This window comes from Arachis hypogaea, chromosome 19 (genome assembly GCF_003086295.3).
Source record: "Arachis hypogaea cultivar Tifrunner chromosome 19, arahy.Tifrunner.gnm2.J5K5, whole genome shotgun sequence".
Lineage (NCBI taxonomy): Eukaryota > Viridiplantae > Streptophyta > Magnoliopsida > Fabales > Fabaceae > Arachis > Arachis hypogaea.
In genome coordinates, this window is record NC_092054.1 from 129,026,005 (window position 1) to 129,053,085 (window position 27,081).

Genomic DNA, 27,081 nt, shown 5'->3' on the forward strand with positions numbered 1-27,081 from the left:
ATACCTTTATATAATACATATTTCAATTGTGTAAAATGTAAAAATGGAGATTATAAAAATTTTATAATAAAGTTAACTTGATGCAGATTTGATAGAGTTAAAATTGGAAATCTTAAACTGTATATATTACACAAAACTAAACGTTTTAATGACTTATTCGTTTTACTTTTCCTCTACTTGGATTTGCATTTCTCCCTTTCAAGTCTAAGGTACTGATTGTAGATTGTAGTATGTATTTTGAATCTTCACCATTGCACGGTTTGGTGTTGACATGAATCTTTTGGTCGCCTTCTTTGCCCCACAACAGCAAGTATAGACCAATGATGACAAAAGTTGCGCCTATAATGCTGGAGAACATGTTGAGTAATCAATTTCCAGAACTATAACCCAGCATTACACAGGATATGGTGTGCGAGAAAATGAAGCTATAAAGAAATCCTCTCAACTAGAAGAATATTTGATGTAAATAAGAGCAAATTTTAGAGTAAATTAGTGTGTTTTACCTTCTTTTTATGTAAGAGATAGTAAGACACTTAATAGGCAAGTTACCATGATAATAGATAATTAGATATATAATACAACTTCTGTACATTTTTTCTTTTTCTTGAAGATAAGTTTTTGAGGGAAGATGTTCTCAATATTTACATTCTTAACAACACCACTTTTATAAGTGTGGGATCTACATTAGATGGGTTTCATACCCCATCAAGACAAAGTGCATGTTAATATGGTGAACAATCATGCTAATTTGGTGAACAATCAAGATATAATGAATTACACCCATTTTTCATTTAAAAAATTGAATATTTTTACCCACTAATTACATACTTTTATTTGTTTAGTTTTACTAGATTTGTCTACAATTTATTTATTTATATTACCTGCCGAGGTAAAGTTTCTCACCAAAGACAAAGTATGCTAAAATTGCAGCAAGAATGGTACAAACGGGGGTAGTCATTGTAACGAAGACTGGCCCCAAGTTTCTCACCAAAGACAAAGTATGCTAAAATTGCAGCAAGAATGGTACAAACGGGGGTAGTCATTGTAACGAAGACTGGCCCCTTTTTCTCAGTGCACCACAGCTGAATGTATATTATCAAACCGGCTATCACAATTCCCTGCCATTTGTGAATGATACTGTTAGAATTTAGAAACATTATTAGAATGTCTTCTATGGTACCTAAATTTTGTTTATAGAATTTAAAAATAAAAAGATGAGTCCCACCTTATTCTATGTCTACTTTTAGACAAATTAGATACAACTTTCATAGGCACCAAAGAATTTTTCTATTCTCTATATTTATTTACTTTTTAAGGCAAAGGTTTTGTACTCCTAAAATAGAACTAATTATATCTTACTTACACCATATAATGTGGACCACAGGTCAATGTTGAACCCTATAGTCCAAGCTGAAGGTTTATGCCCTATAATTAAGACTGTGAAAACAGCTGATTGTGCTGCTCCAACAAAGCACATCCATGTAGTAAGGAACAACTGTGCTGGATATCTTTTCAAAGTGGCTGCCTTACAATATCATCTATTACATCATATCAGAATTGACAAAAACTCTAGTAATTACAACGAGGTTAGAAACAACTATAACTATAGAAAAATTTACACACACATTTCTTTTATGGTATAAAGACTTTTTTTTTTTTTTTACTTCTTATCAATATTTTTAATATAAAAAATATAAGATATACCAAAAAAAATATACACAAAAATAATACATATAATATTCTTCTAAAAAAAATTGATTTCCTAATTCACATTTTATTGACCACTATGACAAAGCCATAACTTATTAAAGGGAGCAAACTACAGAATTGGAATAATATTACTTGTACAACAAAATTTATTTTTTTTTTTTTCATCATTACTTGATTAATAAAGATATTTTTATACATTCTAAATCCTAAATTCAACGCTAAAATAATAAATTATAAATTCTAAAATTCTAAATCTAATAGTTCAAAAAAATATTGGCGTCTCAAAATTTTGACATATTATATTTTTTAATAGAAAAATATTGAAAGACTAATAAAATTTATTACTTTTGGTCGTTATTTAGCTATTAATATTTAAAAATATAGACTAAAAATATGTTATTAGATTATTAGATTAAAGAAACTGGACCGATCATTTAAAATATAACCAAAAACAAACCCTAAAGCATTCCTCTTCTTTATATTAGATAGTAAACGTATAAAAAAGTATGTGTGGGAGACCAACACGTCTACTCCCCTCCCCTTCATCCCACGGTGATGACTAAAAAGTGAGTGACACAGGTATATGTATGATGATTAAGACTAATACGATTAGTATTATGGATTAAGGTGAAAACCTGAATGATATACCAGACAGACCATGAAACACAGCTTAAATAATTAGTATATTTGAATTGTATGAGTATATTTTATTTTTTAATTAATTTAATTTTATTTAAATAATTAAAATTTTAAATTATAAAATTTGTATTAATTTATAATTTAAAATTTAAATAGATATAATTTAAATTAATAATTTATAAAATTGTATGTATTCATATTATTGTACTCATATGATTAATTATATTTATTCGATTAAAAAAAAATAAGTTGTTAATTTTTTTATTTAAATCTATTTATTATTTTCAAATTAAAAGAATATATTTATTTAAAATAATATGAATACATTTATTTAAATTTAAAAAATTTTAAAATAATAAGAGTATGTTTATTTAAAATATTAAAATTTGAAATTTCGAATAAACCTACTTATATTAATTTTAAATTTTATTTAAAATAATACGAATATCTTTATTTAAATTTAAAAATTAAAATAATAAGAGTACATTAATTTAAAAAATTTTAATTTAAAAATAATTTATTTGTTAGTTAAAAAATTGAAGCATTCATGAATAAATGAACTTCTCTAAGACATAGTACATTGAAATATTCAAGTTATTATAAACTGTTGAAAGAATACTAACATTAGAACATTTTATTTCTTCTAACAATTTTTCATTAGTTTGTTTGAGTTCTTCAGCTTAAACTCTGATAGCATCATCAAGTATAGCCATTTTATCGGCTTGCTCAGGTCTCTCCGGTTCTAAAACAAAACTCAAGTCACAAAACCTGAAATAAGCAAAACCAAGTTATTGCCCATTATCATTAGTGGAAGTAGCAAAAGTAAACAAAAACACCGACCATGTGTTTGGTACATTGGTGTCTGACCAAACAAAGATTCTAATATTCATATATATCTTAGTTCCTCATTATTGTTAAGAAAAATTGAAAGTTGCCAAAGAAAAGATAACATTGATCATTAAGTTGATATAAAATTTTACTCAAAGATGCTTAATTCCAGGCCTCCTTGGCAGTTAAGAAATATTTTACAATCAACAAATCGAGCCTAAAAGTGTTGAAACTTATAAACCAGTGTACCAAACACAAGCATAAATAGATCAATGTAAAAAACCTAATAGTTAAGTAAGTATATACAAAATAGAAAAATGTCATTCAGCATAGATTACATCAGCTTAATACAGCTTGTTTAAAGACTGACTCAGACATGAGATTAACAAATTCAGTATTTAGAAGCATGCTTGCCTTTCATTGAGTCTCTCCCTCCGCAACTTTTCACAGCCAGCCTTTGTCCCTACCTTACAACATGAACTAGCATGTCTCCTTCAAAATATTAGCAACAAATTTAGCACCAAAAATATACTGTAAAAGATTCAAATTAAGAGATCTAAGCGCAAATGGACAAAGTTGACATGATTCGGGACAAGACAATGACATTGTTTGGTCCATGTAGCCATCTCCATCTAGTCAAGGCTTTATTGTTGTTGATATTGTTCTTGTTAATAAAACAATTGGGAATTAACCTATTAGAAATAAACTAAGACCAAATCTGGTGAGAGAGTACATCACTGCAGAGTTACTGTGCCCTAATCATACATGCTTTTAAAGTTCAGGGTTTTCTTGTCGATGAATTGAAATCACAGATTCTATGATTTCTAGCTTACCAACATCATATTTTCAACCAGTTTCAGAAACACTAATTCCATTCTCGGATACCAATTAGTCCATTACTTCATAATTAACAAAACAAAATACTTCTTTCTGGTTTTCTCTTGACAGACATCACTACCACCTCCACCTCCACCTCCACCTCCTGAAAAGTCAATTTCAGAGCTCACACTGCGAAATTAAAAAACAGAGGGGGTTATGTTATGTCAGCTATCCATGCATGCCAAACCAATAACAAAATTAAACACACACAATAACAAATGAAAATGAAACCATCAATTTAAAGTTGCATTGATCACCATAATAAACAAGTAAAGGGAAAAAACAACAATTTTAAATGAGTAATAAAAATGAATACAATGCAATTAGCAAATTTCAATATTCAATTGAATTTTAGATATGGATGAAGATGAAGCATGATTATGAATACAAAACACCATCAAATTACAAAAGCAACAGCATAATTGCTTCAAAAAGCAGCACCATAAATAAATCATGATATACAACAAATGAAGCTAGGAGGAAAGGGGGAAAAAGAAGCAAAATTAAAAAAAATAAAATCCCAAAAAAACAAGAAACATTGGATTGGACCGCAGGAAATCGGAGGGCGGAAGGGGAGAATGGTGGATGAAGTCATCGAAATCGAAGAAATCGTCGAGCGAATTGAAATCCATCTGCGATTAGAAATGTTTTTCAGCAAAAGAACGCTAAGGTGGTTGATGATTTTGCAGAGAACAAAGCATACAACTATGTCACTCTCAGAATCAGAATCATGATTTTGATCCACTTTTCTCCTTTATAAAAAAAATAAACAAGGGTGAGATAACCCTCATTTTAACATACTTTCGGTGAGAATCCTCCAATAATTTGACAAGAATGATTTTTTGCTATTAATTTTAACAAAAATTATATTAAAATTACAATAGCAAAAATTATATTAAAATTACGCACTAAAATCAATCATTAACATAAATATATGTATAATTTTATTTATTTTTAATATATTTTTATATTTTAATATATATTTTATATTAATAATTAATTTTAATAATTAACTTTAATATAGAAGTAATATAGTCATAATTTTAATTATTAAATTTATTTTCATGAATATAATTATATGGGAGTATTTATTTATAGAAAAATAATAAAAATGTTATACTATAGTTTTTTAATGCATGTTTATAGTATAAATAAATAAATTCTCTTTCAAAAAATTTTAATATGATTTTTTATTAAATAAAAGAAATTTAAGGTACTCTTAATATACTTTTATCTTTTATGATAATTACTTAAAAAATTATACATGATATAGATCTAGTATTTTTAATGATTAATAAAATAAGAATTTATATGTTGATAGTATATTAAAAGTAAAACTAATTTTATATTATAGGAAGACATCAAAAGTAACTAAAAGTTAAATTTATTAATTAAAAACTAAAAAGTTATTTAAACGATGAATATAATTGGATGGTTGTTAAATTAATTCCAAATTTAATTTTTGTAAAATTACATAAATTATAAAGAAACAGAGTTTAATCAAATAAAATTGTATGTATTCGTATTATTGGACTCATATGATTAATTATATTTATTCAATTTAAAAAAAATAACGGTTATTAATTTTTAACTAACAAATAAATAGAACATGCTTTTTTTGTTTTTTTGCTAAAATCAAATTTCTTTAAGTAATGACAAAAATTGTAATTATGATAATCATACCGGTTGTTATTATGATTTAAATTTTTTAAAAAAAAAAAATTGTTAAAAATTAACCACTGTTATTTTTTTTAAAATCGAATAAATATAATTAATCATATGAGTACAATAATACGAATACATATAATTTTATAAAATATTAATTTAAATTATATCTATTTAAATATTAAATTACAAACTAATACAAATTTTATAATTTAAATTCTAATTATTTAAATAAAATTAAATTGATTAAAAAATAAAAATATACTAATACAATTTAAATCGTATTAAAACATAAACAAGTTTGTTAAGTTCAAAAACAAACTTTACGTAAATAATAAGTTTAATCAATGTGATAAGAAAATTTTGTGCAAACTTTATGAAAACACAATAAAAAAAATTAAATCCTAAAAAATAACATGATTTTTTTTAGAATTAATTTTTTTTATATTTTATAATAGAAATAAAAAATCTGATTAACATTGAGCTGGTTCAAAATAAAACTTCCTTTCTTCACTTATTATCTATTTTCACTTCTGAACCCTTCTTTTTTGGTCGAGTTACTCCTTATTCCCTCACCCGATCGCTCTATATTTTTACATATACCCTCTTTGGTCGAGAATACAGAATATTCATTCTCCTGAACTGAGGAAGGGAGCGGAGTTGAAGCTTGAGCGGTACTCCTTCTCTTTAAAACTAACTTCTTAAGGTTCGGAGATGCTCGCCCGTCTACCGGGATAGGAGAAAGAGAAGATCTCGACTAGGAGTCAGAGGGAATCTCTAGCGGATCTTTTCTAAGCCAGGAAGATGCCTCTGCTGAAGTAGCAAGTATTGGGATTTCAAACTGAGATTTGACTTTCTAGTAAAAAGGGGTTTACCAGATCGAAAGAATCCTGTAGCAAACGGGATTGATTCCACTTCCTATTCAAGTGAACCTGCCTTTGTTTTTGTACATAGAAGAAATAAATGCCACATCTGCTCCCAATTCTATTGAAGGCCAGGCAGGCTTGTTGTTAACGGAAAGCAACCTATCTTAAAGCGTTCGTGCCCAATACCTATTGGTCACTTCACTCTCTGTAAGAGGTATAAGAGTGATTGTTTAAGGAATTAGCGGTAGGTAGCACAGAAAACCGGACTCACCAAGGCCTGCTCATTCATGGAATGGGCAGTAGAGGATGTTAGGAAATTATTTGATTTCCTAACTTATTTGTGGGCAATACATATATTAATTATAATCACAAATTATGCTATTTTAAATTAAATGACTTATATAATGGTGATCTCATTTATTGTTATAAATGCTAAATTGAATAAGTCATTATTACTTTTGATTTGGAATTAAATGAGAATAAAACCGGATATTATCTTTTGTTCTTTAGATAATTATCTTTTTGGATTTTAGATATATTATCTTTTGGGCTTTAGATACTATTTTATTTGGGCTTAAGGGTTTAATGGGTGCCATGCTCAAATATAAATAGACCTTCAGGGTTTCGGTTCCCAATATACCAAAGCCGCCTTTGTTACTTTTTCCCCATCAAAAGAGTTGCAGTTCAGCCTCCTAGGAATACAGAAGGCTTTGGTTGAGGAAGATCGAAAGAACCACAAGATCCAAACTCTTCCAATCATAATTCATGTTTATGAATTCAGGTACGCTTCCGCATTATGATATATATATTTTTGGTGATTCAATATGGGTGATCTGGGTTATTAAAATAATTTATTACAACAAGTGGTATCAGAGCCATCCATAATTTGGTCATCGAAAATATTCAGTTTTATTTTTCTTTTACTGGATTAATATATATATGTACGTTCTTGTTACATTATGATATTGAGTAAAGGAATATATATATATATATGTATCATATACGTGCGACTGGATCCGGTGAATTTATTATTTGTTTTAACGAGCATACAGACTTTATATATATTAATTTATTTGATCATCCAGTAATATATTTCATATATGTAAATGTATTGCATTCTTAACACATGATCAAGCTATATATATGTGTATTGTCGCTCATCGCCATTCATATAAGTTGTGGCTTATAACGCATTTGGTTTTAAAATATATATACGTACATATCGCGGTATCAAAATTTTAATTTGATATATTAATAATTGATTATTCTGAAACATTAATATGGAGTGTTATTATAATTGTTTTGAATTTAATTATGTATGCCATTAATTTGGTGTAAAGTTAATTGATTATCCTTTTAGGATATAAGGATTATTATGTATATGTAACTTATGCGAATATTAATTGATCTAAAAGAAGATTTATATTTGGCCAAGTTATGTATACATATTAATAATATTTGAATAATAGAAAATATTATTTAATTGTTACATAAAGAAACTAGTAACAATTTGGATAAGTATACCCATTTATTTTATAAAGATTTGGTTTTGGAATAAATTGATTGAACATTATGCTGTCAAAGTAGCCTCTTTTGTGAAAATTGATTTATTTAAAACATTAGGAATATGGTGTCATGTAATTCATGCGAATATTGATCGGCCCAAAGGAAGGTCTATATTTGGCCGAATTACATACACATATTGATGGTAAATACATATTTGGGTAACTGATTAAGAATAAAGTAATACTTATTATTTATGCGAACAATAATCGGCCCAAAGGAAGTTTATTGTTTGGCCAAATAATAAGTATTGCACACTTCTGTTTATTTTCTATTAATTATGCGGTCAATAATCGGCCCAAAGGAAGATTATTGTTTGGCCAATTAATAGAAAATATATGCGGTAATAAATAGGTTGCGAAGTTTAAGTTTCCATGTGCGCATTAAGTCGGTCCAAAGAAAGGCTTAATGTGTGACAGGAATTTTGACAATATTTGATTACTGCAATGAGAGTATCTCTTACAGTTAATTTTTCTATCCAAAGATTGAAAATTAATGTTGTGCTGGATATCTCAATATGGATTTTTTACCCATTAATTAACTAATATTTACTGCATGTTCTTTTTTTGTTCTAATCCAGAAACTATGGCTTTAGCTACCAATATTTCTGCACAAATTAGCAGTATTCCTATGCTGAATGGTTCAAACTTTAAAGTTTGGAAGGATACCGTGGAGATTGTCCTCGGTTGTATGGATCTGGATATAGCTCTTCGAGAGGAGAAACCCACTTCCACTCTGGAAAATCTCAATGAGGTTAAAATAGAGAAGTGAGAGAGATCCAATCGAATGAGCATTATGATCATGAAACGCTCAATTCCTGAGGCGTTTCGGGACTCAATTACTGAGGATAAAGATGCCAAACAGTTCCTAAAGGATGTTGAGAAATTCTTTACTAAAAAATTCAGTGCTCACATGGCTTTATCTTCTCAGTATAAAAGAAAGCGTGATACTACTGCGGATGCGCCTTCTCAGCAAAAAAAGGCTAAGAAACAGGATCAAGTTTCAACCTGTTTCTTCTGTAAGAAGGTGGGACACATGAAGAAGGATTGTACCAAATATGCCACTTGGCGTGTAAAGAAGGGTATAATTCTTACTTTCGTTTATTCTGAGGCTAGTTTAAGTTATGCACCTGTTGATACTTGGTGGGTAGATTCTGCTGCTACTACTCATGTAAGTGTCACTATGCAGGGTTGCCTGTGGAGCCGACCGCCAAGTGATGCTGAAAGATACATCTACGTGGCAGACGGCAATATAGTTGCAGTCGAAGCTATAGGAACCTTTAGATTATGTTCCACGAGTGGATTTTACTTGGATTTATTAGAGACATTTTATGTACCGTCATTTAGATGGAATTTGGATTCTGTTTTTCGTTTGGACAAATCAGGTTATTTTTGTTCGTTCGGAGACAATAAAGTCAGTCTCTTCTATAATTCGAATAATATTTGCTCTGGTCATTTGGTGGATAATCTATATAGGCTCGACTTTAAATTCCTATAATAATGAAATACTGCAAACGGGTACAAAACAAAAACTGAATGAGAATTCGGCATCATTATGGCACAAACGCCTAGGCCACATCTCTAAACAGAAAATTCAGAGGCTCGTGTCGGATGAAATTCTCGGACCCCTAAATTTGGCGGACTTTGAAGTCTGCATTGAGTGCATAAAGGGGAAAAGGACAAACGAAAGGAAATTAGGTGCCGAGAGAGCTAAAGATGTCTTAGAACTGATACATACCGATATATGTGGCCCATTCCCTACTGTCTCTTGGAATGGACAACGGTACTTTATTACGTTCATAGATGATTACTCTCGTTACGGGCATCTATATTTAATTCATGAAAAGTCCCAAGCCTTGGATGTTTTCAAGTCCTTCAAAGATGAAGTTGAACTTCAACTTGGAAAGAAAACTAAAGCTGTCAAATCTGATCGTGGTGGTGAATACTACGGAAGATATGACGGTTCAGGTGAGCAACGTCCCGGGCCTTTTTCTCTTTTCCTAGAGGAGTGTGGTATTGTTCCGCAATACACCATGCCAGGCAAACCTAGCATGAATGGTGTTGCAGAGCGAAGGAACCGAACTCTTAAAGACATAGTGAGAAGTATGATTAGTCATTCTTCCTTGCCTGAATCACTCTGGGGAGAAGCCTTAAAGACCGCAGTGTACATCCTTAATAGGGTGCCAAGCAAAGCAGTTAACAAAACCCCATATGAAATTTGGACTGGGAAAAGGCCCAGTATAAAGTATTTGCATATTTGGGGATGTCCAGCTGAGGCGCAACCTTATAGGCCGCATGAAAGAAAATTGGACTCAAGGACAATTAGTTGCTACTTTGTTGGTTACGCTGAGCGTTCACAGGGGTACAAGTTTTACAATCCTGCATCAAGATCTATTTTTGAGACGGGAAATGCGAGATTTCTTGAGGATGTTGAGTTTGGGGGGAAGGAAATATTAGAAATGTTGCTTTTGATGAGGATTCTGTAACTGACAATGATTAGGTCTTTGTGCCTATTATTGTTCAAGATACAGTTATAGTACAAGAGTATAATGAGAATCCTACTGCAGATCCAATTACAGTACAAGAGAACAATGAGAATATTGTTGTTGCTCAAGATACTGCTATAGTAAAGGAAAATAATGAGAATCCTCCTCAATTCCAATCCATACAGCAAGCTCAACAACCTCAAGAAGTGTCATTAAGGAGATCTAATAGAGAAAGGAGAAAATACATCTATGATCTCAAACAAGCTTCCCGTCAATGGTATCACATGTTCATCAAGTCATTACCTCATGGTTTTGAGGTAAATATTATAGATGAATGTGTATACCGCAAGTTTAGTGGGAGTAAATACTTTTTTTTGGTCTTACATGTTGATGACATTCTACTTGCCAGTAGCGATATAGGCTTGTTGCATGAAACTAAGAAATTTCTATCGAACAAATTCGAAATGAAAGATCTTGATGATGCCTCTTTTGTATTAGGAATCGAGATACTAAGAAATCGCTCTCAAGGTATTCTTAGATTATCACAAAAGAACTATATCGAAAAGATTTTAAGTAGATATGGAATGAAAAGTTGTAGACCAATGGACACACCCGTAGTTAAAGGAGACAAGTTTAGTCTCAAGCAATGCCCCAAAATGATCTTAAGAAGACAACAATCCATGATAAACCTTATGCATCAGCACTAGGGAATTTAATGTATGCTCAAGTCTACATACATCCCGATATATCATTTATAGTGGGAGTGTTGGATAGATACTTGAGCAATCCGGATATGGATCACTGGATAGCTGTTAAACGCGTAATGCGTTGTTTAAAGAGAACAAAGGATTACATGCTTATTTATCGGAGATCAGAAAATTTGGAGATCATTAGGTACTCTGATTCCGATTTCATGGCATATGGTTGCGAAACTTTGTCACTAAGCTTCATATAGTAGATGACATTGAAAGGCCATTAAAGATATTTTGTGACAAAAAGTCAGCAGTACTATACTCCAATAACAATAAGAGCTTGACAAAATCAAAGCATACAGACATCAAGTTCTTAGTTGTCAAGGAGAAAGTTTAAGAAAAAACAGATTTCCATAGGACATATAGGAACAGAGTATATGCTAGCAGACTCATTTACCAAGGAATTGATCCCTAAAGTCTTTCATGAGCACACTGCTCGGATGTGTGTCAATAGTTGTGATGTCTTGGTTTAGTGGGAGTTTATGCTATATGTCCTATGACAGATATTGAGTTATTTTTCTGCAAAATTAAGTTGATGGTTTATTTCATGTTATGTGAAATGTTCATTTTGCAATATTTGTATTGTGTTTGATCTCAATAAAGTTGGACCAGCTGGAAATAGACATGCATGAGATCACTTGGCATGTAATTTCCATATTACTCATCCAAATTTGATCTATGTCGTTGAGTATATTAGGATGGTGATTGGCGTGGTTTAGTCACGGCATTTAATGTGATAAAAGCTGCGGTAGTTCCATATCTAATGTATGAGACGGACCAGATTGTTAAAGTAATGAGAGAAATATCATTCAGATGCGCGCATAAAGTTTATAAATATGTGATTATGTCAAGAAATAATATATGTATAGCCCAAGTGGGAGATTGTTAGGAAATTATTTGATTTCCTAACTTATTTGTGGGCAATACATATATTAATTATAATCACAAATTATGCTATTTTAAATTAAATGACTTATATAATGGTGATCTCATTTATTGTTATAAATGCTAAATTGAATAAGTCATTATTACTTTTGATTTGGAATTAAATGAGAATAAAACCGGATATTATCTTTTGTTCCTTAGATAATTATCTTTTTGGATTTTAGATATATTATCTTTTGGGCTTTAGATACTATTTTATTTGGGCTTAAGGGTTTAATGGGTGCCATGCTCAAATATAAATAGACCTTCAGGGTTTCGGTTCCCAATATACCAAAGCCGCCTTTGTTACTCTTTCCCCATCAAAAGAGTTGCAGTTCAGCCTCCTAGAAATACAGAAGGCTTTGATTGAGGAAGATCGAAAGAACCACAAGATCCAAACTCTTCCAATCATAATTCATGTTTATGAATTCAGGTACGCTTCCGCATTATGATATATATATTTTTGGTGATTCAATATGGGTGATCTGGGTTATTAAAATAATTTATTACAACAGAGGATTGTTTTTCTCCCGTTTTCTAGCGGTACGATTACGATGCGTGCTCCGAATGGAAGAGGGTTCCCGAAGCAGTGAGCTTAGTACCGAAGCCTTTAATTGACGGCTGCTAAGGAGGCAGTCTTGGTCGACCATCCTGAGTGTGACACTTCTAGATAATTTTATTTTTTAATAATTTTTAATTATAATTTTGGTTAAAAAAAATTATATAGTAAACAATTAACTACAATTTCTCAATTTAAATTAGTCAATTTATTTTTAAAATAAAATACGGTAAAAAATCTAACATCATAGCTGTATCAATTGGTTTTTTAATTAAATTATTTGTATAAAATAAACCATTTTTTAAACCAAATGATAACACGTGTCATTCATCCAAAAAAAACCTCATGTGACATCGACTCCAAATGAATTTTCACCTTGTTTTTAAATCACAATAACAACCGGTATGATTATCATAATTACAGTTTTTGTCATTACTTCAAAAAATTTTGATTTTAGCCAAAGAACTAAAATATAATAAAACAAGACATTTGAAATAAAAAATAAAATAAAATATTTCAAATATTAAAAACAAAATTAAAACGCAATCCAAATATTTAGGTCTTATTGTAGAAGAGAAGATACAAGGATGAAGCCCAAAACTAATTGGCCAACCTTAGTACTACGGCAATGATGAAGGTAAGGGAAGCTATGACGTTGACAATGGAAGCAACAAAGGTTGGAGAAGTGTACCGCAGGCTTGCAAAGTACATATTGATTGGTACACAAATCCTGAAATTTTGTAAATTCAAAATGTTATATTTAGACATAATAATAAGTTTCAATGTATAAGCATGCATTGCCTTGTTGGGTGCCACTTAGATAAATATACAAAAAAACATTTTTTTTAAAGATACATTACTTCTATCAATTAATGTACGACACGTAACATTGATTAAATCAAAATTCGGTTCATCTTTAATGGTTTTTTTCTTTTTTATTTGTGGTTATAAACGGTTCATTTTGGGTTTTTCCTCTTGCCGGTCCTCCCTTCTTACTGCCGCGGTCTCTCACTCTCACGGCCTCATCGCAAAGTCGTCTCCGCCTGAGGGATGAGGCAGAATCGTCGCCTTCCCTCGCCGTAGCCTGAATGTCGCCGCCTCCAGCCCTGTCTTCATCGCCATTGCAGCAGCATTTTCGCCGGTCTTCGTCGCAGCTCGTCCGTGAGCCTCTTCGCCGTTCGCCGCTCTTCCTTTCGGTAAGTCTTCTGTGATTTTATTTAGTATGTGTCTTTTGATCTTGATGGATTGTGGTACTTGAAGACAAAGGAATGCTGATGAAGAAGATTGGAACCATTATTATAGCAAGAATATTGTTGAGGTGCTGATTAGTTTTAGTGATTAATGATGATGATGAGATGATTGTGGGTGTTGTTGCTGAAGAAGCTCTATTACTTGTGTTATTGTTTTCAAACAGAGTTATGGATGATTGAACGAAATGGCTCACTGGGTGGGTGGGTGTGCCTCTTTTGCCATTGTTGAATTTGAAGTACAAAATTAGTGAATTTCTGTGTAATTAAACAACTAATCTTGTGCCATTGTTAGAATTTGAATTTATCATTGTCATGCATAGTTATATCTTGAAGTTTTGTGTATGCAATGTAGATATTAAAGAAGAACTTGCAGCAATTCATATAATTTGGTGTTGCCTTGACTCATTTTAATATCTTTATTTTAATTATGTTATATTTTCTTTTTTAGTTGGTTTTTTTTAAAAAAGACTAGTACTAATATTGTTGTTATAATTGATAAAGAGAAGAGAATATATATTATCCTGATTCTTAATATAATTTATTGAGTTTCTATTTGATGATGAGCATTGTTGGAACCTCAAAACAAAAAAGAGTTTTTATAGTTCTTCACTTCTTCTCCAACTAAATGACAAGCTAACACCATGAACGAGAATCATGTATCATTTTGAATTGAACTAATAATGTTACATGCTTCATATGATTCTGTTTTTATATTTTGCAAATGAATCAATTTATATACTAGAGTTTTGATTAAAACTAATGAAAATTGACGGAAAAGTTCAAATGTATTTGACAAAGATCATACTTTAATTACATGTATGAATTTAATATTTGCTATAAGAGGATAAGCTTCCTCAAGATTACACATTATAGGTAACTTCTACTACAACAATGAATCAATGCCTATAGTACAGTTGATATTAAATATTTGGCCTATGTTTTGCCAATTTTTTCAATATTTTGTTATTAATTCATTAAAATACATTGAATGATAGAATCACGACGGATCTAAATACCAGTTAATCTCCAATTGAGAGCAATCAAGTGAGCCTTTCACTCTATTCAAAGCTGCTTGCCTTTGTTGCAGCAATGAACGTGAGGGATCTTCAATCTCTTTGGAGCTTTTGCCACCTTCACTTTTGCAGGGAGATTTTGTTGACAAATCTTTTCATTTGATTCAAAGGCACAAGCTACAATGATGAAGGAACACAGTACAAAATACATTAACTGCAAAGTCATGTTGTAAATATTTAAAGGAGCTAGGTGATTATTTGTCCAAAGACAGTAACAAATTCAAAGTCCAGTCATGATAATCAATAACAAATTCAACTCAGATGATTTTTAACAACAAAAAAAATTAACTCAGTGATTATTCAGCAAAACAACCACAAATTTAAAGTTTAATCACTAACAAATTCAATTCAGTGATGACTTTCAGCAACAAAAAGATTTACCTAAGTAATTATTTGAGTAAAACAGCAACAAATTCAAGGTTTAGTGACGATAATCAATAACAAATTCAACCAATTTAGGCATCGAGACAGACCCTTTATATTGTATTTGTTGAATGCACTCCTATGCTCTGTTGCCTTTGTACTGTCCCTTAGTGTATTCAGGATAACAAAAGCATAACACATTATTTAAAATAAAGGCAATTAATTTCTTGAAAATGTTGACATAATGTTAAAATTAATTGTATACCAAAATAGTAAACCATTAAAAATAAAAATCCATTAGAGCTTAATGGACAGAACTCTAATGTCATCATAGATAAAGTTCCAAAAAACAATTATCCTGCCTCGTCTACCTTTAGATAGACTCCAAATAATATGTTAGCTAATCACCAAAATATCTCACAATACATAGTATGCTCACACATACTAATTCTACCATTGTAATTTTTTATATAAGAATATAAACGAGTAACAAATTAATATTAAATTTTATGCTTGCAGCAACAACTTTTACAAGTACTGTTCAGTATCCCCAAGACATATCTATCTAAATAAACTATTAATCCAACTTCTAGACTGAAGTATACATATGGTCACAACTAAGTAGATTCAATCAAAACATAATGTAAATAGAAAATTCCAGCTCAATAACAAATTATTCAAGGTTCAGTGATGATTTTTAGCAATAGAAAATCTAGTTCAGTGATATTCTCAGCAACAAAATCAAAGTGCAGTGATGAATTACAGCAACAAAATTGAAAAAGAAGGAACAGGGGAATTTGTTGGAACTAACCAAATTGGAGACCAGCTTCTGGTTGTGCGAAGGAAGCTGATGGCGAAAGTCGAAGCAAGAAGACAACAACGAAAATCAGCCCCAGGACCTGCTGCTTCTGCCGGCGCGGCGACGAGCACAACAATGGCAACAAAGGCGCGGGATTGAGTGTGAGACGGTGACGAGATAGGGAGCGACGACGACGACCAGTCCCGGGACCTGCTGCTTCTGCTGTTGACGACGACGAGGGCAGGAAAGGCGCGTGAGCGCGACTGATGCGAGATGGTGATGAGTGACGACACAAAGAGAGACGACGAGCTTGAGTGGGATACCTGAGACAGTAGAGAGACCGGAGCCGAGAGAGGGAGAGAGCTTGTGCGAGAGCAACTGAACCACGGTGACAGAGATGAGAGAGCTCAGCTTTAGCGAGAAAATAACGTTGAGGGAGGAGATGGTGAGGGGTGAGGGATAGGGTTTTGAACGATGTCGTTTACTAAAGTAAAAGAAAAAAAATTGACCCGGTCCGGGCTATGTAAACCGGCCGGGTCGAATCAAACTTAAAAAATAAATTAACCGATATTATAAATAGGCCAATCAATACGTGACACATCGGCATCTTTTAGAAAAAGACTTTTGGGACGTCTTGATGGGAGTATTCGCCTTTGTTTGTTTTTACTTAGTACTTACCCAACCAAGGAAAGCACAAAAATTTCCATGAACAGAGCAAATGTGAGCTTTGGTCTCTCATTTCTGTTTGAATAACACAAAGTTTATATATGTTATTGTCAGATTTAATTTATAATAGATTCTCTCCTATAAATTAGGAAATAGATTCTCTCCAGTGGAAAAAATACTTGAGAGAATAAAGTGTGATCTCTCATCTTTAATTCTATAAATAGGATCAAAATTAAATAAGAGAGAAAAACCAATGAAAGGTTATATTAAATACTTGACAGCATCCAGTTTTTTTTCCAGCGGAAAGGATCCACTCCCATCATATTACAGGCTTCATTGAACCTTGAAACAGATTGAATTCAATAATGTAAAATATATCAATGATTTGAACAAGCATAGCATCAATACATGTATATATAGTACCTCTCTAGAAAGAATGCAAATGGGAACATGATAACAGCCGCTACGATATGGCGGTAGGTTACATACAAGAAAGGACTCATCCCATGGTTGAAGGAAGTTTCAGTGATGAAATACAAGAATGCATAGCCAACTTGGGCTAACACCATCAGAAAGTGTGGCTCGAACTCTCTGAACACAAGAACAAGATTTCTTTTGTTCCATTATAAAATAGACCTATTACTATATGATCTCTTGATTCTTGACTATAGTTTTGATAGAACTTGGTGGAGGAGGATTATTGAATTTGAATGTGAATATGTGATTCTTAATGCATGTTGTTTGGAAATCCTGTTCTTGAATAGGACCTGAGAGTAGTAGGACATGTATAGGAGAATACTATAAAGTTTATGTTGTATGACTCATTTTCTGCCAAAATTGTTATATGCATGATATTAGATAATAGTTCATATGGCATAGTCTCTCTATACTCAATTAATAGGTTGCGGATTCGAGTCTTCTATCTTTAATAAAAAAAAAAATTATAATAAGGCAATTTCTTTCTTTAATTAATTAAGTGGTTTGTTGTGTGGGTCATGAATTTATAGCGACATTACACGTAGAGCCACGCACAATGACAAATCCATTGGCTGGATATACCATTTGTAACAATAACTGTAAGTTTGGATCAAGATTCTGTAAAATGTGGAATTTTATAAGGTTAGAAAGTAAATATTTTATCGTCATTGAATTAATATAGTAGGATTCATATATAGTAGAAATTATAAATTTAATGACCTTTAATCTTTTACTTTATTATTTTATTAAATTTTTTTATAAGTATATGCCCAAATAAATTTTTAAAATTTTTTTATTATATTAAAATCTTTAAATTTTACAAAAATAAAATATATAAGTTCCAATTTTAATTAGATCCGTTGTTTTTACTTAAACAAATAAATCTTTAATAAAAATTTATATATCTTATTTTTATAAAATTAAAAAACTTCAACATAATATTTTTTGTAGACGAAAATATTCTGATACAAAATTTCTTAAGAATTTATTTTGGAATATACTCTGTTTTACAAAATCTAAATTCGTAAATTTTATACTCCCAATTAATTTGTCTCAAGTTTATTTACTCACATATAGATAACTCGATATAAGTTTAAAATAAATTTTCTGAAACTGGTTGAAAATATGATTTTGGTTAGCTAGAAATCAAAGAATCTGTGATTTCAATTCATTGACAAGAAAGCCCTGAACTTAAAAGCATGCATGATTAGGGCACAGTAACTTTGTAGTGATGTACTCTCTCACCAGATTTGGTCGCAGTTTATTTCTAATAGGTTAATTCCCAGTTGTTTTATTAACAAGAACAATATCAACAACAATAAAATTTTGTCCCACTAAGTAGAGATGACTACATGGACCAAACAATGCCATTGCCTCGTCACGAATCATGTCAACTTTGTCCATTTACGCTTAGATCTCTTAATTTGAATCTTTTACATTATATTTTGGGTGCTAAATTTGTTGCAAATATTGTAAAGGAGACATGCTAGTTCATGTTGCAAGGCAGGGACAGAGGCTGGCCGTGAAAAGTTGCGGAGGGAGAGACTCAATGAAAGGCAAGCATGCTTCTAAATACTGAATTTGTTAATTTCATGTCTGAGTCAGTCTTTAAACAAGCTGATGTAATCTATGCTGACGTTTTTCAACTTCTGCGTAAAGAACATCCTCTCTGCACATCTTTCTGTGGTTTTTGTATATACTTACTTAACTATTAGGTTTTTTACATTGATCTATTTATGTTTGGTACACTGGTTTATAAGTTTCAACACTTTTTAGGCTCGATTTGTTTATTGTAAAATATTTCATAACTGCCATGGAGGCCTGGAATTTAGCATCTTTGAGAAAAATTTTATATCAACTTAATGATCAATGTTATCTTTTCTTTGGCAACTTTTAATTCTTTTTAACAATTATGAGGAGCTAAGATACATATGAACATTAGAATCTTTGTTTGGTCGGACACCAATGTACCAAACACATGGTCGGTGTTTTTGTTTACTTTTGCGACGTCCTCTAATGATAATGGGCAATAACTTGTTTTGCTTTATTTCAGGTTTTGTGACTTGAGTGTTGTTTTAGGTCCTGGGAGACCTGCGAAAGCCGATAAAATGACTATATTTGATGATGCTATCAGAGTTTTGAAACAATTAAAAACTGAAGCCGAAGAACTCAAACAAAATGATGAAAAATTGCTAGAAGAAATAAAATGTTTTAAGGTTAGTATTTTTTCAACAGTTTATAATAACTTGAATATTTCAATGTACTATGTCTTACACAAGTTCATTTATTCATGAATGCTTCAATTTTTTCTTGAGAAGTATTGACATGTAGATATTGTCATTGCTTCTAATTTCCTGTCTATTTACCTTAGCTACCATGCCAACTTACTAAAATTACCTAAAAGTATTCTTTGATGGTAATGACATGAAAACTATTGATGTTCATGTCAAATTTCCCTATTGGTTTCTTCCTTCCTATTGCCTATTTTAGTTTTGTTGTCACAAATTCCTTTTGAATTTTGAAAAGGATATTCTCAAAATTTTAGGATGATGCCTTCATATTACATATTTTAATTGTCTACAATGTAAAAATGGATATTATACAAATTTTATAATAAGATTAACTTGATGCTGAATTGATAGTAAAAATTGGAAATCTTAAGCTGTATATATTACACAAACTAAATGTCTTAATGACTTATTCCTTTTACTTTTCTTCCACTTGGATTTGCATTTCTCCCTTTCAAGTCTAAGGTACTGATTGTAGTCTGCATTCTGGATCTTCACCACTGCACGGTTTGGTGTTGATATGAATCTCTTGGTCACCTTCTTTGCCCCACAATAGCAAGTATAGACCAATGATGACAAAAGTTGCGCCTATGATGCTGCAGAACACATTGAGTAATCAATTTTCAGAACTATAACCCGTCATTCTACAGATATGTGTGTGTGAAAATGAAGCTATAAAGAAATCCTTATATTTTCAAAGGGTTGTGATGCTCACATTAGTAACTTATTTTAGGGTATAAAAATGGTAAACTAGGGGAAATATTTGTATGTTGCTCAACTAGAGGAATATTTGATGTAAATAAGGGCAAATTTTAGAGTAAATTAGTGTGTTTTACCTTTTTTTATGCAAGAGATAGTAAGATACTTAATAGGCAAGTTACCATGATAATACATAATTAGATATATAATACCAACTTCTGCACATTTTTTCTTTTTTTTTTGAAGATAAGTTTTTTGAGGGAAGATGTTCTGAAAACAGATGTTTTATATTTACATTCTTAACAACAACACTTTTATAAGTGTGGGATCTACATTAGATGGGTTTCATAACGCCATCAAGACAAAGAAGTGCATGTTAATTTGGTGAACAATCATGCTAATTTGGTGAACAATCAAGATATAATGAATTACACCCATTTTTCATTTAAAAAATTGAATATTTTTACCCACTAATTACATACTTTTATTTGTTTAGTTTTACTAGATTTGTCTACAATTTATTTATTTATATTACCTGCCGAGGTAAAGTTTCTCACCAAAGACAAAGTATGCTAAAATTGCAGCAAGAATGGTACAAAGGGGGGTAGTCATTGTAACGAAGACTGGCCCCTTTTTCTCAGTGCACCACAGCTGAATGTATATTATCAAACCAGCTATCACAATTCCCTGCCATTTGTGAATGATACTGTTAGAATTTAGAAACACTATTAGAATGTCTTCTATGGTACCTAAATTTTGTTTATAGAATTTAAAATTAAAAAGATGAGTTCCACCTTATTCTATGTCTACTTTTAGGCAAATTCGATACAACTTTCATAGGCACCAAAGAATTTTTCTATTCTCTATATTTATTTATTTTTTAAGGCAAAGGTTTTGTACTCCTAAAATACAACTAATTATATCTTACTTACACCATATAATGTGGACCACAGGTCAATGTTGAACCCTATAGTCCAAGCTGAAGGTTTATGCCCTATAATTAAGACTGTGAAAACAGCTGATTGTGCTGCTCCAACAAAGCACATCCATGTAGTAAGGGACAACTGTGCTGGATATCTTTTCAAAGTGGCTGCCTTCAAATTTCATCAATTACATCATGTCAGAATTGACAAAAACTCTAGTAATTACAATGAGATTATAAACAACTATAACCGAAGAAAAACTTATACACACATTTCTTTTATGGTATAAAAGACAATTTTTTTTACTTTTTATCAATCATTTTTAATATTCAAAAAAGATAAGATATACCAAAAAGAATATACACAAAAATAAGGGCAAATCACTTATTTAAGTCAAGGGGATCAAAAAATTACACGAATAAGCCAAATCAAAAATTGGTTCTTGAATCAACCAGTTCACATTTCTATATAGTTTGAATCACCCTAATTCAAACTTCATCTACTTGTAATTCGAATCATACTGATTCGAATTACTTACACACATGCACACACTAATTCTAATCAACCTGATTCGAATTACACCCACACTAATTCGAATCAAGGTGATTCGAATTACACACAGACACGTGCACATAGTAATTCGAATTAGGGAGATTCGAATTACTCGATTTAAAAAAATTTATTATAAAAATTTAAAAATATATATTTCTCGAGTAATAACTTAAAAAAATTTATTAAAAAAATTTATAATTTAAAAATTAAAAAATATATTTTTTATTTCATACATTAAAAAAAGCTAACAAAATATTTAATTACGAGACTTCTTTAAAATATTAATGAGCTATCAATTCGAATTTCATACAATATTACGTTGCCCATTTTTAATAGTTCATGAATATTTTTTAATATATTTTTTTAATAAATTTATTTAAATTATATGGTGAGATATTATATAATTCGAATTACGCATGGGGAAGTTCGAATCACTCCGATTCGAATTATATGATGAACAATTTAAATTCTATACAATACTCTTCTGCTCATTCTTGATAGCTCATGAATATTTTTTAATAAATTTATTTAAATTATATCACAAAAAAATATTTTATTCTATACAAAATAATTAAAAAATGGCTTAAAAGATGTTAGGAGTACTATAAAAATTTGTAATATTCTAATAACTTAGGACATTAAAGAAATACTCTATATAGTCAATAATAATTTAAAAATTAAAGAAAATATATTTTTATCATGTATTTACCTAAATCACTAGAATATTACAAATTTTTATAGTACTCACAATATTTTTTAAGCCATTTTTTTTAAATTATTTTGTATGGAATAACATATATATTTTAAATTGTTTTGTATGAAATAAAAAATATTTTTTAATTATTTTGTATGGAATAAAATATTTTCTTTAATTTCTAAATTATTATTGACTATGTGGAGTATTTTATTTAAAATTTGAGTACATACATGTATTTACTAAGTTATTAGAACATTACAAATTTTTATAGTACTCCTAACATTTTTTAAGCTATTTTTTAAAAATTATTTTGCATAGAATAAAATATTTTTTGTAGTATAATTGAAATAAATTTATTTAAAAATTTTATTAAAAAATATTCATGAGCTATTAAAAATGGGCAACAGAGTATTGTGTGGAATTCGAATTGATAGCTCATTAATATTTTAAAGAAGTCTCGTAATTAAATATTTTGTTAGCTTTTTTTAATGTATGAAATAAAATAGATATTTTTTAATTTTTAAATTATTACTCGAGAAATATATATTTTTAAATTTTTAATTTTTTTTAAATTGAGTAATTCAAATCTGTCCAATTCGAATTAATATGTGCACGTGTCTGTGTGTAATTTGAATCACCTGATTCGAATTAGTGTGGGTGTAATTTGAATCAGGTTGATTCGAATTAGTGGGTGTGTGCGTGTGTAGGTAATTCGAATCAGTATGATTCGAATTACATGTAGATGAAGTTCGAATTAGGCTTATTCGAACTATATAAAAATGTGAACTGATTAATTCATGAACCAATTTTTGATTTGACTTATTCGTGTAATTTTTTTATCCTTTTGACTTATTTCGATGATTTGCCCCAAAAATAATACATATAATATTCTTCTAAAAGAAATTGATTTCCTAATTTACATTTTATTGATCACTGTGACAAAGCCATAACTTATTAAAGGGTGCAAAATACAGAACTTGAACAATGTTTACATGTACAACAAAATTTATTTATTTATTTATTTATTTATCATTACTTGATTAATAAAGATATTTTTATACATTCTAAGCCCTGAACTCAACGCTAAATAATAAATTATAAATTTTAAAATTCTAAATCTATTAGTACAAAAAAATATTGGCTGTCTCAAAATTTTGACATGTTATATTTTTGTATAAAAAAATATTAAAAGACTAATAAAATTTATTATTTTTTGTCATCATTTAATTATTAATATTAAAAAATATAAACTAAAAATATATTATTAAATTAAAAAAATTGGATCGATGATTAAAAATATAACAAAAAAAACAAACCCTGAAGCATTCCTCTTCTTTATATTAGATAGTAATAGTATAAAAAAGTATGTGTGGGAGACCAACACGTCTATTCCCCTCCCCTTCATCCCCCGGTGATGACTAGAAAGTGAGTGAGACAGGTACCTGTATGATGATTAAGACTAATACGCTTAGTATTATGGATTAAAATGAAAACCTGCATGATATACCAGACAGACCATGAAACACAGCTTATAACTGCAAGAAGAGAACCCTTGAGCCAGTTCTCATGTGCTGCAGCAGAACTCTTTCCTGGAATATGAATTACGGGACGCCACAAATTTCTCATGGTCGGTCCTTTGTATAGTGTCATTGTCATTACCCCGCTTAAGGACAACATTGTCCCTATAACTTTCGCTATTCCCCGGGGATCTCGAACATCAAGAGCCTCATACCTGATAATTTAACTCACTTCAAGTCATTGTAATATAACAAATAAAAATAATAAAATGCTGTTTTAGTGACCGAGTGCTAAATTAGTCAACATATAAAACGTTATATTTTTATTCTAAATATTTTATTTTATCTTGTTTTTATTTTTACTCAATTAAATTTTTTTGTCTAAAAATATTTTATATCTTTTTATTATTATGTTACTTTTGTTTTTAAATCACAATAACAATCCGTATGATTACCATAATTATAATTTTTGTCATTACTTAAAAAAAATTTGATTTTAGCCAAAGAACTAAAATATAATAGAACAAGATATTTGAAATAAAAAATAAAATAAAATATTTTAAATACTAAAAACGAAATTAAAACCCAATCTAAATATTTAGGTCTTATTGTAAAAGAGAAGATACAAGGATGAAGCTCAAAACTAATTGGCCAACCTTAGTACTACGGCAATGATGAAGGTAAGGGAAGCTATGACGTTGACAATGGAAGCAACAAAGGTTGGAGAAGTGTACCGCAGGCTTGCAAAGTACATATTGATTGGTACACAAATCCTGAAATTTTGTAAATTCAAAATGTTATATTTAGACATAATAATAAGTTTCAATGTATAAGCATGCATTTTGTTGTTTCTACTTACCCAACCAAGGAAAGCACAAAAATTTCCATGAACAGAGCAAATGTGAGCTTTGGTCTCTCATTTCTGTTTGAATAACAAAGTTTATATGTTATTTTCAGATTTAATTTATGATAGATTCTCTCCTATGATTAATCATATCACAGGCTTCATTGAATCTTGAAACAGATTGAATTCAATAATGTAAAATAATCAATGATTTGAACAAGCATAGCATCAATACATGTATATATAGTACCTCTCTAGAAAGAATGCAAATGGGAACATGACAACCGCCGCGACAATATGGCGGTAAGTTACATACAAGAAAGGACTCATCCCATGATTGAAGGAAGCTTCAGTGATGAAATACAAGAATGCATAGCCAACTTGGGCTAACACCATCAGAAAGTGTGGCTTGAATTCTCTGAACACAAGAACAATAGAAGATTTCTTTTGTTCCATTATAAAAGGGACCTATTACTATATGATCTCTTGATTCTTGACTATAGTTTTGATAGAACTTGGTGGAGGAGGATTATTGAATTTGAATGTGAATATGTGATTCTTAATGCATGTTTTTGGAAATCCTGTTCTTGAGTAGGACCTGAGAGTAGTAGGACATGTATGTGGAGAATACTATAAAGTTTATGTTGTATGACTCATTTTCTGCCAAAATTGCTATATGCATGATATTAGATGACATAACCAATGCAAGATTATAATAAGGCAATTTCTTTCTTTAATTAATTAAGTGGTTTGTTGTGTGGGTCATGAATTTACAGTGACATTACAGGTAGAGCCACGCACAATGCCAAATCCATTGGCTGGATATACCATTTGTGACAATAACTGTAAGTTTGGATCAAGATTCTCTAAATGTGAAAATTTATAAAGTTAGAAAGTAAATATTTAATCGTCATTGAATTAATATAGTAGGATTCATATATAACAGAAATTATAAATTTAATGGCGTTTAATCTTTCATTTTATTATTTTACTAATTTTTTTTATAAATATATGTCCAAATAAATTTTTAAAATTTTTTTTTATTATATTGAGGTCTTTAAATTTTACAAAAATAAAATATATAAATTTTTATTTTAATTAGATTGTTATTTTTATTTGGACAAATAAATTCTTAAAAGTGTAAAATAAAAATTTATATATCTTATTTTTATAAAATTCAAAAACTTCAACATAATATTTTTTGTAGACGAAAACATTCTTATACAAAATTTCTTTAAAATTTATTAGAAAAGTATACGGAACCAAGAGGTTATCAACAAAAAACTAAACAAAATCACATTAATTTATATTAATAATTAATTTTTGAATTTAAAAAATTTAAAATTAATTAAATAAACCTAATTAAAACTTATAAAAGCCTTCCTCTTCTCTCTCACGTTAACCTACCCACCTCCAACAATCACACACAGACCTCTCTCTCACCAATGCTGCTGAAAGCGCCGGCGACTTTCATGCTCTCCGCGACACCCTCAACAAGCGCATCCAGACAACTGCTTCAACACGAAGTCCACTTTCGACTTCGTCACCGACGAAACCTTCTCCTCTTCCCTCCTCAACCACCTCCTTCAAACCTTATCCACCCTCAACCGCGGCGTCACTCGCAAGAATGCGTTCGATTCCCTTATCACGCGCCTCTGCAAGCTCCAGCGCGTCGATGACGCGCTCCACGTTTTGGTTGGGAGGAAGAGAGAGCGATTGGAAGCAAATGTGACAGGGAGGATGGGAGGGAGAGATGAGGCACCTCGGATAGGGAATGGCGCTGGAGCAGCCTGTCCCCATGAATATCAATGCCGATTCTGAGGAGGAGCCACCATCCTTCGACACAGTTGCCGCCATGCTTCAATTGAATCAATGAAGATTGAAGAAAGATGAAACAATTGAGTTTCATTGATCTTTAAACACTTGATTAGGTGTTCTGTGTTCAATCCAAGTAGCAAGTGTACAGGAAAAATGTTGACTTTGATTTGTAGAGTTAAATTGATAGTAATTTAAGGATGCGCTTTTTTTTTTATTTTTATTTTATTTTTAGTGTTTTTCATTTT

At 30.5% G+C, this 27,081-nt stretch overlaps 2 protein-coding genes and 1 long non-coding RNA gene across 4 annotated transcripts; all 3 read right to left on the reverse strand.

Annotated features, from left to right (window-relative positions):
- Positions 1 to 59: 59 nt before the first annotated feature.
- LOC112775905 (uncharacterized) lies at positions 60 to 3,802 on the reverse strand. The gene is made up of 5 exons (XR_003815890.2): positions 3,592 to 3,802; positions 2,973 to 3,117; positions 1,364 to 1,538; positions 882 to 1,118; positions 60 to 347 (listed from the first exon to the last, which is right to left on the reverse strand). It is a non-coding gene; the product is annotated as an uncharacterized lncRNA (long non-coding RNA).
- An 11,084-nt stretch (positions 3,803 to 14,886) lies between these two features.
- LOC112778735 (uncharacterized) lies at positions 14,887 to 17,590 on the reverse strand. Its single transcript, XM_072228515.1, has 5 exons — positions 17,445 to 17,590; positions 17,296 to 17,363; positions 16,368 to 16,761; positions 15,667 to 15,716; positions 14,887 to 15,310 (listed from the first exon to the last, which is right to left on the reverse strand). The coding sequence occupies exons 1-5, from the start codon at positions 17,588 to 17,590 to the stop codon at positions 15,183 to 15,185; spliced, it is 786 nt and encodes a 261-aa protein (XP_072084616.1). The 3' UTR covers positions 14,887 to 15,182.
- A 2,438-nt stretch (positions 17,591 to 20,028) lies between these two features.
- LOC112777687 (WAT1-related protein At5g07050) lies at positions 20,029 to 25,722 on the reverse strand. Of its 2 annotated transcripts, none has more exons than XM_025822081.3 (7): positions 25,269 to 25,722; positions 25,034 to 25,096; positions 24,831 to 24,947; positions 24,152 to 24,389; positions 21,418 to 21,579; positions 21,043 to 21,172; positions 20,029 to 20,382 (listed from the first exon to the last, which is right to left on the reverse strand). In XM_025822081.3, the coding sequence occupies exons 1-7, from the start codon at positions 25,472 to 25,474 to the stop codon at positions 20,375 to 20,377; spliced, it is 924 nt and encodes a 307-aa protein (XP_025677866.1). In that variant the 5' UTR covers positions 25,475 to 25,722; the 3' UTR covers positions 20,029 to 20,374. The 2 variants fall into 2 exon arrangements, with proteins under 2 accessions (XP_025677866.1, XP_025677865.1); XM_025822080.3 differs by having other exon boundaries at positions 21,021 to 21,172; positions 25,269 to 25,718.
- Positions 25,723 to 27,081: the final 1,359 nt, after the last annotated feature.